The 15,791-nt window shown below is 40.4% G+C and overlaps 2 protein-coding genes across 2 annotated transcripts; both read left to right on the top strand.

Annotated features, from left to right (window-relative positions):
• On the top strand, positions 1-10,976 carry LOC121855627 (leucine--tRNA ligase, cytoplasmic-like). Its single transcript, XM_042350688.1, has 6 exons — positions 1-134; positions 2,267-2,467; positions 4,078-4,144; positions 4,811-4,956; positions 6,130-6,404; positions 7,279-10,976. The coding sequence occupies exons 2-6, from the start codon at positions 2,267-2,269 to the stop codon at positions 10,100-10,102; spliced, it is 3,513 nt and encodes a 1,170-aa protein (XP_042206622.1). The 5' UTR covers positions 1-134; the 3' UTR covers positions 10,103-10,976.
• A 2,937-nt stretch (positions 10,977-13,913) lies between these two features.
• LOC121855613 lies at positions 13,914-15,507 on the top strand. The gene is made up of 2 exons (XM_042350668.1): positions 13,914-14,016; positions 14,667-15,507. The coding sequence occupies exons 1-2, from the start codon at positions 14,005-14,007 to the stop codon at positions 15,318-15,320; spliced, it is 666 nt and encodes a 221-aa protein (XP_042206602.1). The 5' UTR covers positions 13,914-14,004; the 3' UTR covers positions 15,321-15,507.
• The last annotated feature ends 284 nt before the right edge of the window (positions 15,508-15,791 follow it).

The raw sequence follows: 15,791 nt of genomic DNA, 5'->3' as shown, positions 1-15,791 counted from the left end.
GGATACATGTGTTGAGACAGTGTGTTATGACGGCGTCTGCCAGGAGCTTACATCAGACAGCTGTTAATCCTCCCTTAGCTTTATTCTAATATCTACAACAGGAGCCACGATATCTTCAGCCACACACGGAGGAGGTAATGTATAATCAAGTGCATAACAGAGACGATTTATTTTATTGCCAGGTGTACTCAAGCCGAAGTTTAATTGAAGAGAATTTTGGTTACCTTGTGCTCTAACCTGTAACAGTCTGGTCACTCATAGTATTGTAACGGTAACAGTCTGGTCACTCATAGTATTGTAACGGTAACAGTCTGGTCACTCATAGTATTGTAACGGTAACAGCCTGGTCACTCATTGGATCAGCAGTTGTAACCTATCCTAACCTAAATCATATATACAGGTAGTAATAATGTTTTGGTGAATCTAAAATTTTGGTTAGGTTAGGTTAGGTTAGGTTAGGTTAGGTTAGGTTAGGTTAGGTTAGGTTAGGTTAGGTTAGGTTAGGTTAGGTTAGGTTAGGTAGGTTACTTAGGCTCATTTTATGAATAGTATCTGGTACTTTACTTGCCGTACAATCCCATCTTTAGACCCCTTGTGTACGTAGGTCTGTGTGTTGAATAAAATCGTCTGCTGTTAACGATTTAAAGCATTAAAAGTGGCGTCCCCAAAGTGAAGGAGTTACGTACAGTCGGAGTTAATAGTCTTGAACACTTGACAGTATTTGGTCTGTAAATATCCGAAGATCTGAGGTATTAAGGAGAGTTTTATCCCATTTTGTGGTTGAGGTATAATATGTGATGACCAGTAGTGTTATTAGTGTATCCCAATCATATAACTCACAAGTAGATGACAGATATTACTAAGTGTTCAAGACTTTTGACCCCGACTGTAAATATTTGGGAAAAGGTCTATTAAAATCTTCCCTTAAAAGCAAACTTTGGTATTATTGCGTTTACACACCATTCATTCCTACCACTAATCTATTGTCATATTCGAATAAGACGTCTAATAAGATAATTTTCATCTATTACATTACCGGCGGAAATGTATAATAACGGAGATAACATATCCAAAATTTTCTCTATTTTCCTCCATTATCGCCTGCCTCACCTCCAACACTGCGTGTCTCCTTCATAAATCATCATGCGCATGCGTTCCCGTTTACGTCACGCAGCCAATCTAAAGCGTTTTTGCTAATTGCAATGATTTTGGGTTTAATTCGCAGTATATTTGGCCCAATCAAATTCGAGTTTTATTTTGGGTCTCATATTTTGAAATTGAAGTTCAGTTCCGACCATGGAAGTCTGCAATGGGTGTCACTTAAAGTATATGGAGCTGATTGCGAGTTTTGGGGGAAAAGAAAACGTAGAAACTATAGCATTTTTTCGATCGTATGGTGTTCTTCCAACCTCAGTAAAGTGTACTAAGAGCAAGACGGAATGTAAATATTGCAAAGACCAACATATGTGGCGTTGTGTAAGAATCCCAGAATGCAACGACGAACAAGAACCAGGGCAATAAGGTAAGAAATAGGTGATTCCATCATATGGTGAGAGTCAGTTAGGTTAGGTTAGGTTTGGTTTTTGGTTTTCTAGTGTTTTTTGGTGTATTTTGCCATGATTTTTTTCGGAAAACGTCCAACGAAATTTTTTGTATAAAAACGGCTAATTTCCGCCAGAAATGAAGGTCATATTCAGTCTAAACACACAAATACACTAGAAAAATATATTTTTGACTTTCTAACAGAGAACAGTGTGACAATGCAAATTTACCCAAACTTTTTTAAGTATGGGGGGGGGGGGCTACATAAGCTCTCCGGTTTTATTTCCTTGGAGTTAGCAGCGATGATGTTATTTCTCTAAACCTTATAATAATTCATTTCTCTGTGACATTCTAGTATTATTCTCCTAATTAAACAGAAAAGACTAGTCAGTGTAGTTGATTATGGTTTTTAATTGAGAGTACTGTACTGTACTCCCTTTACATGTCGTGTCATTGAAGATAGCTAGATACTGTATTTATTTAACATGAACAAGACATTTATTTATTTCAGTAACCCCCCTCCCCCCGTACTGTATTAACGAGAAATGAATGTGATTACCTGTATTGTCTTAACTTAGGGTGTATTGTAGATGGACTGTATGACTTTCGTTTGATGAAATTTTCTCATTCTAACACAAGCAGAATAAAAAGATAAATGAAAAAAGATATATAATTGTTATCTTTCATTAATTTAAGCACTATAACTCGTGATATTCTTTTCCAGATGTCTCGTAAAAAGCTAGAAGATTTACTGGCCATCGAGGCATCAATCCAGCAACAGTGGGAAGAGGAAAAGGTCTTTGAGGAAGATGCCCCGGCTCAGGAAGGCGAGGGGAGGAAGGAGAAGTTCATGGTGACCTTTCCTTACCCTTACATGAATGGTCGACTACACTTAGGGCACACCTTCTCTCTCAGTAAATGTGAAGTGAGAACCATAGTTTGTGTGTACTGTATGGGCTGGCATATAGTATAGATTCTAGGGTGTATATGTGTTCTAGCAAGGGATGGTATAGACTGTACTATATATGTTTGCCAAGGTAGGGTATATAGATTGTAAGATATATATGTGTGTGATAGCAGTGTATGGCTTAATTATAGGAACATACACATTGACTTATAATGATGACTCCTTATGGCTTTTATTATTTCCCTTCACCCACTTAATGTTAAAGTACTGTGGTATATTGAGATGTCTAGTGATGAAATGTGTTTGTTTTATGCCAAATGTGAACGATTAGCATTGAATATTCCATCATTATCATCCTGAGTGTTGAGTCGAGCCAAGAATTAATACTGTATCATGTAGTAAACACAACTGTACCTCCATCAACTTGTTGTATCTGTCATGCATAAAGTTTTTGTCGTCTCAGCCCCTTTTGGATGTTTATGCATGGTGAAAGTGTAAATGGTAAATGATAAGAAATACTGTAATGTAAAGTGGATAAATTAAGTACTGTACTGTACCTTTCTCAGTTCAAACTACAGTAACTAAGAACATTAATACTGTACCTGGACAGTTTATAACACAGCCATTCTTATCTCCATCACTCTTCTATATTCAGTTCTGCACAAATATCTCTATATTTTGCTGGGGAACCTATAAACATTTGCAGTCAACAGAAAATTTTAATACTGTAGTGATGGAAGAAATTAAGGGTACAGCGCTCATAATACAGTGCCTTATACTGTATCATAAGTAATAAAGAGTTCGGTTTACTTTGTATTAACTGAAATATTTAGTTAAACCGTCATAAAGAATTTCTTGATTTAATAAACACCAATACTGTATATGTCCAGATGGTTCCGACGAATTTTAGAATGATCATTATGACTCGTGTCGTCTCGGTAGGGTTGTCAGAATCCTACGTCCGTTGTGTCATAATGTCACGCATAAAGTCTGGATAGATACGTTCATTACCCTGTGTACTGTACAGTGTTTGAAGAAAAAATGCAGTTTGAGGGAGGCAGTCTTGGTACAGTAGTTTGGTTGTAGTATTTTAATGTTCTACAAAGATGAAAGATGTGATTCTCCTGTGCATGAAGTTGAAACTGTCTAATGAAAAGGAGTTGCATTAGTTAGGGAGAAGAAACTAACTCTTGGTAATATATAATAGTTTGGTTCTGTTCATTATTTTTCTTATCTGTCTCATAATTTTACTTTACCTGTTTGTGCAATAACTTATATTTTGTGTCTGTGGTAATCTTCTGGTTGTAGGTTACATTACTTTTGTTGTTTTATGGTCCCTGGGATGCCGTGGGTTATGCCGTGTAAACTTGTGCAAAAGAAAAAGTTAGCATTTTAATATACAGATAGCAGGTATATCATGTTCCCATAAGCAGAGCAACTTTATTTGTAATTTGAGAGTTCAGTATTATGGTTGACATCCAAGTGGTGTTACAGTTGCTACTTAAGTGGATGATGGAGGATAGAAAATCTACAGTTTACTATAATGTTTTAGTGTACTGTACCGCCTGGTATTTAGAACGTATTTAAATATAGAACCTTGCGCCTTTTGACATTTATTTTGTTTGCAGTTTGCCGTTGGATACCAGCGCCTGAAGGGGAAGAGATGCCTGTTTCCCTTTGGCTTACATTGTACAGGTATGTATGCTGGTGATATACAGTACAGTGACTCAGTGACTTCTCTACTAACCAGACTTAATTTAACAAAAAAATTTCCAGTAACTTGATTAGGAAGTGATTCCTTGTCCTGGTTTATCTCTCTGTTCCTTGTCCTGGTTTATCTCTGTTCCTTGTCCTGGTTTATCTCTGTTCCTTGTCCTGGTTTATCTCTGTTCCTTGTCCTGGTTTATCTCTGTTCCTTGTCCTGGTTTATCTCTCTTCCTTGTCTTGGTTTATTGTTGAGGATCTTTTGGGACCAACTATAGCTGTAAGATTGTGGATCATGTGTTTAAATTTTTTTGCAACAATGGGATTTATTTTCTCCTAGACTGAGACCTGGAGATTGAAAACTCAGTGATGAACAATAGTATAGATGTGTCAACGAACAGCTCTCTAGCGTCAAAACTCAATCATTAGCTCTTGTACATGAAACGGTAAACCTCGAGTTAACCTTTACATAACGATTCGTTGCCAATTCAGTTAGGTAACTCGCTAATTCTAATGAACGTTAATTTTGGATACAGATGACTTCATTAAATCTCTTGATGGTTAATTTACATACAGGAACACCATCTCCCCAAAAAATAACTAATGAGGCTTTTTACATTTTTGTCACACTTATGCTATCTACCTCTTTATCTTCAGGCATGCCAATAAAGGCCAGTGCAGATAAGCTGAAGAGGGAGGTTGCGGACTACGGCTGCCCGCCCAACTTCCCAGACGACGACGACAGCATGGAGGTCGCCCAGCTTAAGGAGGTGACCATCCAAGATAAGTCCAAGGGGAAGAAGGTAAGAAGCAAGGCACCAAGATATTAGCAGCAAGTAGAGGAGGCAGTTGTGGATGTCTTAGTTTAGTATCGCTAGTAAATAGGGAAGGTGTTGTAGGGTGGGATTAAAATAAGACCTCTTGAGATTATTACTATAATGCCATCTCCTCCTCCCTACTTTTTATTTTACCTGATGATTATGCAGCTTAACTCTCTGGGGGAGTTAGGTTAAGTTAGTGTAAGGTTATATTAGGTCAGGTTAGTGTAAGGTTATATTGGATTAGGTTAGTGTCAGATTATGTCAGGATAGATTAGGTTACTGTTAGAGTTAGCATAAGGTTAGATTGGGTTAGGTTAGGTTAACATTAGCATTCACATTTTTCATCCTCTATTTCTTCCATAAACAAGCACCAACACTTGCAACTTTTCTTCTGAACTGTGTGCCAACTATAGTGGTATCATCTTCATATAGCAGCTAACCTTGCCTAACCCATATACATGCCATAGCGCTCATTAGCAAACTATCCTCCTCGTGGGAAATGATCTTGGTCTCACCGCTCTTAAAACTCTCTTATGAAAATATTTAAGAACCGTGGCAACTGAACTGTATATAGGGTCTCTCAGGAAAATGTCTCTGCCTGCCTTTCTCTCTCCCTGCCTGCCTTTCTCTCTCCCTGCCTGCTCCCTCCCTCCCTCCAATTCACAGTGCCTCAGGGAGCAGGCAGGTAGTGTGGCAGGGACAATTTTCTGGGGCACCCTACATATGTATTTACTTCATACCAGTTCGTCTCTTCCCACCACCATACACCAACACAAACTTTATACTCTTTATAAACAAAAAAAAGGGACTATTTCCAGCAGTTTCTCCACATATTGTCTCTAAGCAATATCTCACATTTGACTCCAGTTTCAGTCCAGAGTGTGTACAGTAGTTGGGTTGGAAATGTATAGTCTGGGCCCCTGACATGTTTGACTGTGGTGGGTGAAAGATTTCATTGTATATGCTCGTATTTCTTTGACTATACAATTACTTTTTGCCTATTGTATGGAAATTTGGGTAATCAAGTAGCTGTAATTGACTAATGATGCGGTTTTCTTCATTTTCTGCTTTGAATTCAATGCTATGTTCTTCAATTTTTTGCTTTGAATTCTTTAAGTCAGTCGTTCATCAACCTTGCTTTCTTACAATCTCCAGAGCAAAGCCGTTGCCAAGACAGGAGGAGTCAAATACCAGTGGCAGATTATGCAGAGTCTGGGTATTGACGATAAGGAGATTGAGAAGTTCACCAACGAGGATTACTGGCTCAAGTATTTCCCCCCGCACTGTGTGGAGGACCTCAAGAGGGTCGGCCTCCACACAGACTGGAGACGATCGTTCATCACCACCGACCGTAATCCTTATTATGACTCCTTCGTTCGTTGGCAGTTCCTCCGTCTCAGGGAAAAGGGGAAAATCCAGTTTGGGAAAAGGTGAGATGGAACTTTTGTCGTCGTTTCTGTTGATGTGGCTTAATTGACTTTATTGTATACAGGTAATACCTTTTCTGAATTGCCTGAAGATTATCCCCCAGATTATGTCACTTGATTAGATACCCTAATGCTATCTAGGGGGAGTTAGGTTAGATTAATGTTAAGTTGAAATAAGAGATGATGTACAACAGTAAAAAAAAGTGATTAAAACATTTTCTACACAGCCAACATTGTGCTCATACTTGTACCAGTAGATTAATATGAACTTTTTAACATAATGCTTATGAGGTAAATTTTCATAAAGGCTTAAAAATAACTTCACATATTACAGTGATAATACTTGCTTCATTGTGTTTGGGCTGTTGTGTTTCTTGGTGTAGGATGCTTCTGTTTTGATGTAAAAGGACTTGAGGCTTCTGGGAATCATATTCTATTGAGATTTGAACAGGTCGACCGAGTCCTCCAGTGAGTGAGGTAGGGAGGCTGGAGGGGAATCTGCTATTGTTAGGGGTAAACTTTTTATTTCCAGGTTTAGAATTTTTTTTTTTTAAGATTCTCAGATATCTTAAAGGGTGTTGTTGGGTGAATTCAGTCACCTCTTGGGATACCAGATGTGTATGGAAATTGGGTTCCATTAGGGCTTGTAGCTGGTAGCTCTCAGTTACAAGTAGTTCTCGTAGACTATTTGTGTTATTGGGACATGAAGGATTTTATATTTTTCCGCTATAGATCAGTTGTGTGGTGAAGGCTATAAGATAGTGAGATTGAACCTCTAGTGGAAATGTTGTCTCACCCCTTTATTTTTACTCAAAAGAAATATTATAGGCATTAATGTGACATCCACAATACTGAAAGATGTTTGTTTTCTCTACAGGTACACTATATATTCTCCAAAGGATGGCCAGCCCTGTATGGATCATGATCGGTCATCGGGAGAAGGTGTCGGCCCACAGGAGTACACCCTCATCAAGATGCGAGTGCAGGAACTCAAAGGAAAGCTGGCAGTGTTGGCCCCAAAGCCGGTGTTCCTCATAGCTGCAACACTACGACCTGAAACTATGTACGGGCAGACAAACTGTTGGCTCGGACCTGACTTGACATATATTGCCCTAGAGACCAAGGACGGCGAGGTAGTCGTGTGTACACGCAGAGCGGCGAGGAATATGGCTTTCCAAGGGATGTTGAGTGTAGAGAATGAGGTGAAGCCACTCTTAGAACTCAAGGGTCACGAACTAATGGGAACTAAACTTAGTGCACCTCTTACCAGCTACAAGACTATCTACACTCTACCTATGCTGACAGTAAAGGAAGAAAAAGGTACTGGCGTTGTGACCTCAGTGCCATCAGATGCCCCAGATGATTTTGCAGCACTTGTGGATCTCAAGAATAAGCCAGCACTGAGGGAGAAATATGGCATCACTGAAGAAATGGTGAATTTTGATCCTGTCCCAATTATTGATGTACCTGAGTATGGTTCCCTGAGTGCTCCGACAATCTGCCAGATGATGGGAATAAAATCTCAGAACGATCGCGACAAGTTACTCGAAGCAAAGGAAAAGGTTTATCTCCGTGGGTTTTATGAAGGAACTCTTCTGGTCGGGGAACTAAGAGGAAAGAAGGTACAAGATATCAAAAAGCAAATACAGGAGATGCTGGTGAAGGCAAAGGAAGCTCTGATATACCAGGAACCAGAGAAGCAGATTATATCCCGGTCTGGTGATGAGTGTGTCGTGGCTCTGTGTGATCAGTGGTACCTGGACTATGGTGAAGCAGCGTGGAGAGCTGAGACTCAGAAGAACCTCGATGCGCTGGAAACATACCACGAGGAAGTGCGGCGCAACTTTGAAGCTACTCTTGAGTGGCTGAAAGGTCACGCTTGTTCTCGCACTTACGGCCTCGGAACTCGTCTCCCTTGGGATGAGAAATGGCTGATTGAATCCCTTTCCGACTCGACCATTTATATGGCCTACTATACTGTTTGTCACATTCTACATTCAGATGTATATGGTTCTGTTCAGGGTGAGTACGGTATTAAACCAGAGCAGATGACTCCAGAAGTGTGGGACTATGTGTTCCAACTGACAGATAAGGCACCAGAGTCCTCCATCAAGAAGGAAGCCCTTCAGAAAATGCGACAGGAATTTGGCTATTGGTATCCCGTTGACTTAAGAACTTCGGGAAAAGATCTAGTTCCTAATCATTTAACTTATTTCTTGTATAACCACACAGCAATCTGGTCGAATAAGCCTGATAGATGGCCTCAAGGTATTCGTGCCAATGGTCATCTGCTACTTAACTCTGAGAAAATGTCAAAATCAACTGGAAATTTCATGACTCTAACTGATGCTCTCGACAGTTATGGAGCTGATGGTATGCGTCTAGCACTAGCTAATGCAGGAGACTCTGTAGAGGATGCTAACTTTGAAACTCCGGTAGCTGACTCGGGTGTACTCAGACTGTGGACATTTGTTGAATTAACCAAAGAACTCCTTGCAGAAAAAAGTTCAATGCGTACTGGTCCCGCCTCCACCATTAACGACAAGATGTTTACGTCCGAGATGAACTTGAAGATAAGGGAAACTGATGAGAACTACAGATCACTGATGTTCAAGGAAGCTCTGCGTACTGGTTTCTTTGAGTACAATAACTTGTTCCATCAATATCGTGAGCGGGCACAAGTTCAGGCGGGTCTACACTGGGACCTTGTGAGTCGATATCTAACTACACAGGTGCTCCTGCTTGCTCCCATCTGCCCTCATGCATGTGACTACATTTGGCAAAAACTTCTTGGTAACTCAAAATCTATTCTTCATGCAAGTTGGCCAACAACTGAGGAACCAGATCTTGCACTTGTGAAAGCTTCAGAGTATCTTGCTGATGCATCTCATCGTTTTCGACTACGCCTTAAAGCCCACATGTCTCCTGCCAAATCTAAAAAGGGTGAAACTGCAGCCACACCTCAAGCACCGTCACATGGGACTGTATGGATAGCAAAGACTTTCCCTAAGTGGCAAAGTATTATCTTAACTACAATGCACGATTTGTATAAAGCTAATGGTAATTGTCTCCCAGATAACAAGGAGTTATCAAAAGCACTGGGAAGTAACCCATCACTCAAGAAGTACATGAAGAAAGTCATGCCCTTTGCTCAAGCAGTTAGAGAGAGGTTGAACACTGTAGGAGAAACAGCACTAAAGGACACTGTAGATTTCAATGAACGAAGCATTCTGGAAGAGAATATTGACTACCTGCGAGGCACTCTGGACCTTGAAGGCCTTCAGATGTGTTGGACGGAGGAATGTGACAATGAACGCACTCAGGAGGAAGTAGTCCCAGGGGAGCCTTACCTGACCTTCACTAGTGCACCTTGTGTTATCTTGTCCTTAGTCAATCCTCAGCCACATACGGGACTATTCATATGTCAGCTTCCTATCTATGAGAAAGACACCGTCGCTTCTGTGTTGGCTCGTCTGAGAAGACAAGAGCGCTTTGTGAAGCCAACCATGAAAGTCACTTTTCACAGATACAGTGACCCGGTTCTGGGACCACGGATGATGCCAAATCTGGCTAATCCTCTTCAAGGGACCGAAGAACTAAATGACAAGATTGTACTGAGTCTAAAGGATGATGCTGTCCACTTCACATCAAATGGCACTTCAGCCTTCTTAGGGACCAAGATTTTGTATATGACACAATAGATGTAAAACAGGTACTGTATTGGGACTAACTTAATCAAAAAGCAAAGTGCTGGTTAGTAGGAACTTCACGTAGCAAATACCATTGTCATTATAACTGAATATTAAAGTACAGCACTGCAGTATGAGGATAGTATGTTTTAAATAATAATGCCAGTAACTCCTCCACAATTCAGTATTCCTGGTTTGGGAAGTCATCTTAATTTGGAATATTTTGGGGGTTTTGAAATCTAATACAACTATAGTAATTCATAATACAGTACATTACTATATATTCTGAATTGGAGAAATATTCTAAAAAGTAACCTGCTAACTCTGTTCCTTTTTAACCATTCCGAATATTACTTTGTTATTCCTGCAACTGTTGATCTATGCAGTAACCTCATTGTTGCAACATACATACTTATAATGAACTTAATTTGATAGATACCGTATGTCAAAATTTAGATTCAAGAACTGGTGCTTTTGTGTGTGTGTGTGTGTGTAAATACAGGTGCATGTATGTGTGCCTGAGAGAGAGAGAGATTCCCTTTCCTGCCGACCGTAATGTACTTTGAATCCCTGCCAGCAATATTCACTTGTGATTCATATTGCAAACACGCCTCTTTGTACAGTACACTCCTTCATATTGTGTATGTGTGTGTGTGATATACTTGTGATTTATTTATTTATATAGAGTAATTTATTTGGTGCCTTTCCATTGAACAGTACACAACAGGAGTGGATTATCTGATTCAGAATATTTCAAAATGTTATGAGACATTGACAACAATTTCCCTTTAATATGGAAATGCATTCTGTTTAGGGTTTACTGTCATTTATTATTATTGTATTTATATGTTATCAAATGTTCACAAATAATGTACTTGGTCCACCTCACTGTATTTTCTTATCCTTTTTTCAAGAACTGTGCCTGTAGCTGGTGCTGTAGTTACTGGTTACACGAAATCTGGTGGATAGATGGTCGGGTTTTACATTGTAATTAGTTGATGAACTTTTAATATGGGACATTTGTTGTGGTTATGGAATAGCTGGGTGCATCAAGAGTGACAACAGAGGGTCATTGATTAAGTGGGAGCAAGAGCACCGATCGGCAGTCGACTTCGTGTCCCATGGCTGAGAGGTTGTCATGAGAGCACAAAAAGTGTCCACAAAGTTGGTAGTCATGATTCAGTGTAAGGTCTTGCAGTCCGACAAAATGTGGTAAATTATAAAACTGCATTAAGGTAGTGTGGGCCTGTATATAGAGTATGGGTATTGAGAAACTTAAAGACATGCCATGAATGATGTAATTCGCCTGTGTGGATGGTGGTGTGAGGATAATTTGTGTTGGCTATCTTCATTTGTTTTTTGGGGGTTATGTACAGGGTAAGTGTGATGATTGAGTAATATCTGATTAAGTGGCTGTTTTGATCAAGAAGCAGTTTTAGATCATTAGCAGTTTAGGTTAAGGTGTAGTTTTTGGATAAATGACAGTTTTGGTTAAGTAGCAGTGCGGGTTAAGTGACACCTTTGGTTAAATAGCGGTTTTAGTTCAGTGGCAGTTTTGGTTAAGGAATAGTAGTTTCGGATAAGTAGCAGTCTTTGGTATAGTAGTATTCATTAAGTAGCAGTTTTGGATAAATAGTATTCATTAAGTAGCAGTATTCATTAAGTAGCAGTATTGTTTAAGTTGCAGTTTTGGTTAAGTAGCAGTATTGGTTAAGTAGCAGTTTTGATCAAGTAGTCTTTGGTTAAGTAACATTTTCGAATAATTGGAAGCAGAGAATCCCTGGGTGATGCAAGAAGTCCCCACCTCTGGGTTGACGCAAGCAGGAGGATGCAAGGAGCAAATCAAGCAGAAGAAGCCAGTAGGAGCAACAGCAGGAGGTCTCATGAGTGATGCAAGTAGGACCTTCCTCTGGATGATGCAAGTATAGATCCTTCGGGGGTGGGGGGATAGGTGGGAGGGTGTCACAAGCACACTGATTCTCTTTCAAGGCGGTGAATTCAGAGTTCCCGGGAATGTTGCAAGCTCTGGGCGGGTATACGAAATCAGCGTGCGTGCAAGGTTTCCCGGTAGGTAACCAGGATGTGGGTGTGTGTGTGTGTGTGTCGGGAAGGACTTGGGAGGGATGTATCGTGATGGTGGAGCGGGGAAGGGCTGCTGGTGCGATAAGATATACTGGTGACGTAGTACCATGCCCAGGGAAGGAAGGAGGGAGGTATCTGTAATTACTGTCATTCATGGTGATATAATGTTGATTACGTCTTCGATGGTGACAAGAGATACAACTTTTTTCCGCGTGTCATTTTTTATCGTAATTTCTTGCTTATTCTTCAAGGATGAGTATAAGGTAACGGGAATAGCATCGTGTGTGTGTGAAGAGGTGAAGAGGCTGTGTAGGGTCACTGTGCAAGCCTTGACCATAGCGGGAGACTTTGACCTTCGGTAATAAAAGTACATTGTCTTAGTTAACGGCACCCGGTTGGCATAGGACAAAGAAATATTAAGTTTATAATAGGGTTAAATGAAAGATGGGTAGACATTGGACACCCTTAAGGCCTCGCTCGTTCGTTGTCACTGCGAAAACAATTGACTGACGTTAACTGCACAAAGAATACCGAGAGGAAAACAGATTAGAACAATAATTGTTCTTTTGAAAACTTAAAATATCACAAATGAGAGAAATTATATAATAGAACGATTTTGAAAACTTAAGAAAAGCGAAACTATTTTACTTAATTTATGTATGGCGGATGTAGTGAAGACTGGTGTTTTTAACGAGTGAGTGAGTTCGTCTACCTCAAGTTAAGTGGTTAAGTGACGCATTTGATAACTCATGTACACGCACATATAAACACGCTTACAAGCACAAACTGGCACACATACAAACGTTTACAAACACATACAAACTTGCGCGCACACATACAAACACACACAGACAGAAGGACATCTGTCCATCCCTCAGGTATTTGTCTGTAGGCAGATAGGGTAGGGCAGCTGAGGATGCACCACACCCAAACCTGCCCAAAACCCTGATACATCCTACTCCTACACCCTACCTCTATCCCTACACCACAACCACACACCCAAAACATACCCACTACACTTCAACATTACCCTGAGGAGTACACTACATTGGTATAGATTCAATTACACCTGAGATGCAGATGGTGTTATTAATAATTACACGTAGCCGGGTCTCGAGGTGAGGTTTTTCAAGGTCTCGTGTCCAGGCAGAGGAGGGCGACCTTGGAGATCTGAAACGAACCGATGGATACCACTGTCTTGTCTCTATCTGGATTGGGTGGGCCGTCTTTTTTTTCAGGGGGGGAGGGAAGGTAAGGTATATTGATATAGTCTTTTAGGAAATGCGGTGTGTGTGTGTGTCTGACTTTGCTTGTGTGTATCTTTTGCATGTATGACTGTGTCTGTCGTATCGTGTATGTGTGTGTGTGTGCACGTGAGGGCAGGTGTTATGCTTACGTAAACGAACACGTGATCACCATTTCTACCCATACACAAACCAAACTAGATACTATATAAACACATCACAAATACAAACCATTTAAAACCAATCTTCAACAAAATAAATTATTATACAAATATACAATCTACCTCACATATATACATAACAAACAAGTAAAAGATACATTTAAAATAGTGAAGATTGCACCGAACTCGTTAAAAAAAAAGGACAAATGAATTCACGACAAAAAGTGGTTTGGGTGAGGACGGTCGAGTATAGAGAGGAAAGGGTGTGGCTATAACCTGTTGCTGGGGAAGATGTTATGGTAGTAGTTATGAAAAGGAGGGGAAGATGAGGTAGAGGGGGTGTGTCCTGTAGAGGAGGGTCAGGGACGATGTATATAAAGGGGGAGGCGTCTTGTTCTAGATCGTCGTCTACTGAAGGTCTGCCAAGATGAAGATCCAGGTAAGTGTCGTGGTCTGTGCTGTTCTAGGTGGGAAAATACGGTGCTAGATTCTGTTAAATCCTGTGAAATGTTGTTATATATCGATGGCTCTAGTGTAACATGTAGATATAAAGTGGTACAGTATTTTTAATGGTATATCATGAATTTGTGTATACAGTATATTGTATAACTGTTTAACGTGTATAATTTCTTTAGTATGTAACAGCAAATTAGTATATTAGTATTTATTTAACACGTATAACTATAAATTAATGCTATTTACTCAAATATGCATTACTTTATCTTGCCTAGTACTTGTAGAGGCTGTGTATGTTGTATGAATTGTATCACTGTATTGGTTTATGTATAGCGTTGATAGTGAGTCAATAGGAACGATAATTTAGTTCAGGAAGTCTGTATTGTCTGTTATATGTATTTAAGTTCACATGCAGACATTTTGCTGAGTTATGTTCACAGACTGATTACATGTGACACTTGCCGTTCCTGTTAGAAATATCTCCGTTCTTTGTTACTTTTTACACTACAAACATCTATATGTTCCTTGTTATTTATACTTCTCAAGACATAGTTACTTACAGACGCTTGTGTTGACATCATCATCATCCCTAGAATATGACCAACAGCTAAAGATATCATTGTTTACTCTCAGGTTATGTTCCTCCTCGCTGTGTTGGGCTCTGTGGCCGCCGACACTAAGATACTGCTGCCCTATTCTTTCCCCGTACTTGGCTCTCCTACCACCTATACTTCCTACCCCGCCGCTGCCGCCACCTATCCTGCTGCAGCTGCCACCTTCTCCACCTACCCCGCCGCTGCCGCCACCTATCCTGCTGCAGCTGCCACCTTCTCCACCTACCCCGTAGCTGCCGCCAACTACCCTGCTGCTGCCACCACCTACATCCATTCTACCGCTCGCGCTACCGTTCCCTTCGTTCAGAATGCCGCCCCGGTCCTTCAGTACAGTGTCCCTGCCGCCGTTCCATCCATCGCCGCCGTGTCTGTTTACTCTCAGCCACGCACTGCCATCGTCTCATCCCCAGCAATCATCGTCAACCAGGAATTAGACGACGATGATCTGGTTGCCACTCCATACGGGATCCTTCACGAAAATGACGATGATGACGATGACCTGGTAGCCACTCCATACGGGATCCTTCACGAAAATGACGATGATGATCTGATAGCCACTCCATACGGGATCCTTCGCGAAATTGACGACGATGATGATTTGGTTGCCACTCCATACGGCCTCGTCGACGTCAGCCACCTTGAAGTTGACGATATCGATGACGACAAAAAATAAACAACCAAACAAATGAAACTCACTTTTTCACAGTAACTTGACCACCACAACTGTATACTACACATTTCCCCCATATTTTTTTCATTACATTGCATCCAGGTGTATATAGGTAACACTAATGACCACACCTATTGAGAACCACCATTAATACCTGATATGACGGTGATATTAAAATTCTTAATATAAATATATATTGTCTTAGTTACCTATAACACTTGTGCTGGATTTGTTAATTTAATGAAAGAAATATGAGGCGTCCGGGGCCAAAAGGGCGAACGGACCAAATGTTACTTTTGGGATAATTGACTTTTAAGTTGATCGGTCTATACCACCCTCTATGTGTACGAAAATTTGTGCATATTGGGTATCATTAGATTTGTATGATGAAGGAGAATATGTTTCTGAAATAAATTAATGGCATGATCCCCCAACTCCTGACTCGGAGCCCAAGACCTGGTATGCATGTTTTTC

This window comes from Homarus americanus, unplaced genomic scaffold (genome assembly GCF_018991925.1).
Source record: "Homarus americanus isolate GMGI-L3 unplaced genomic scaffold, GMGI_Hamer_2.0 scaffold48090, whole genome shotgun sequence".
Taxonomy (NCBI): Eukaryota; Metazoa; Arthropoda; class Malacostraca; order Decapoda; family Nephropidae; genus Homarus; species Homarus americanus.
Note: the sequence above shows the minus strand (reverse complement) of the source record. Positions and strands in the feature narration are given on the sequence as shown.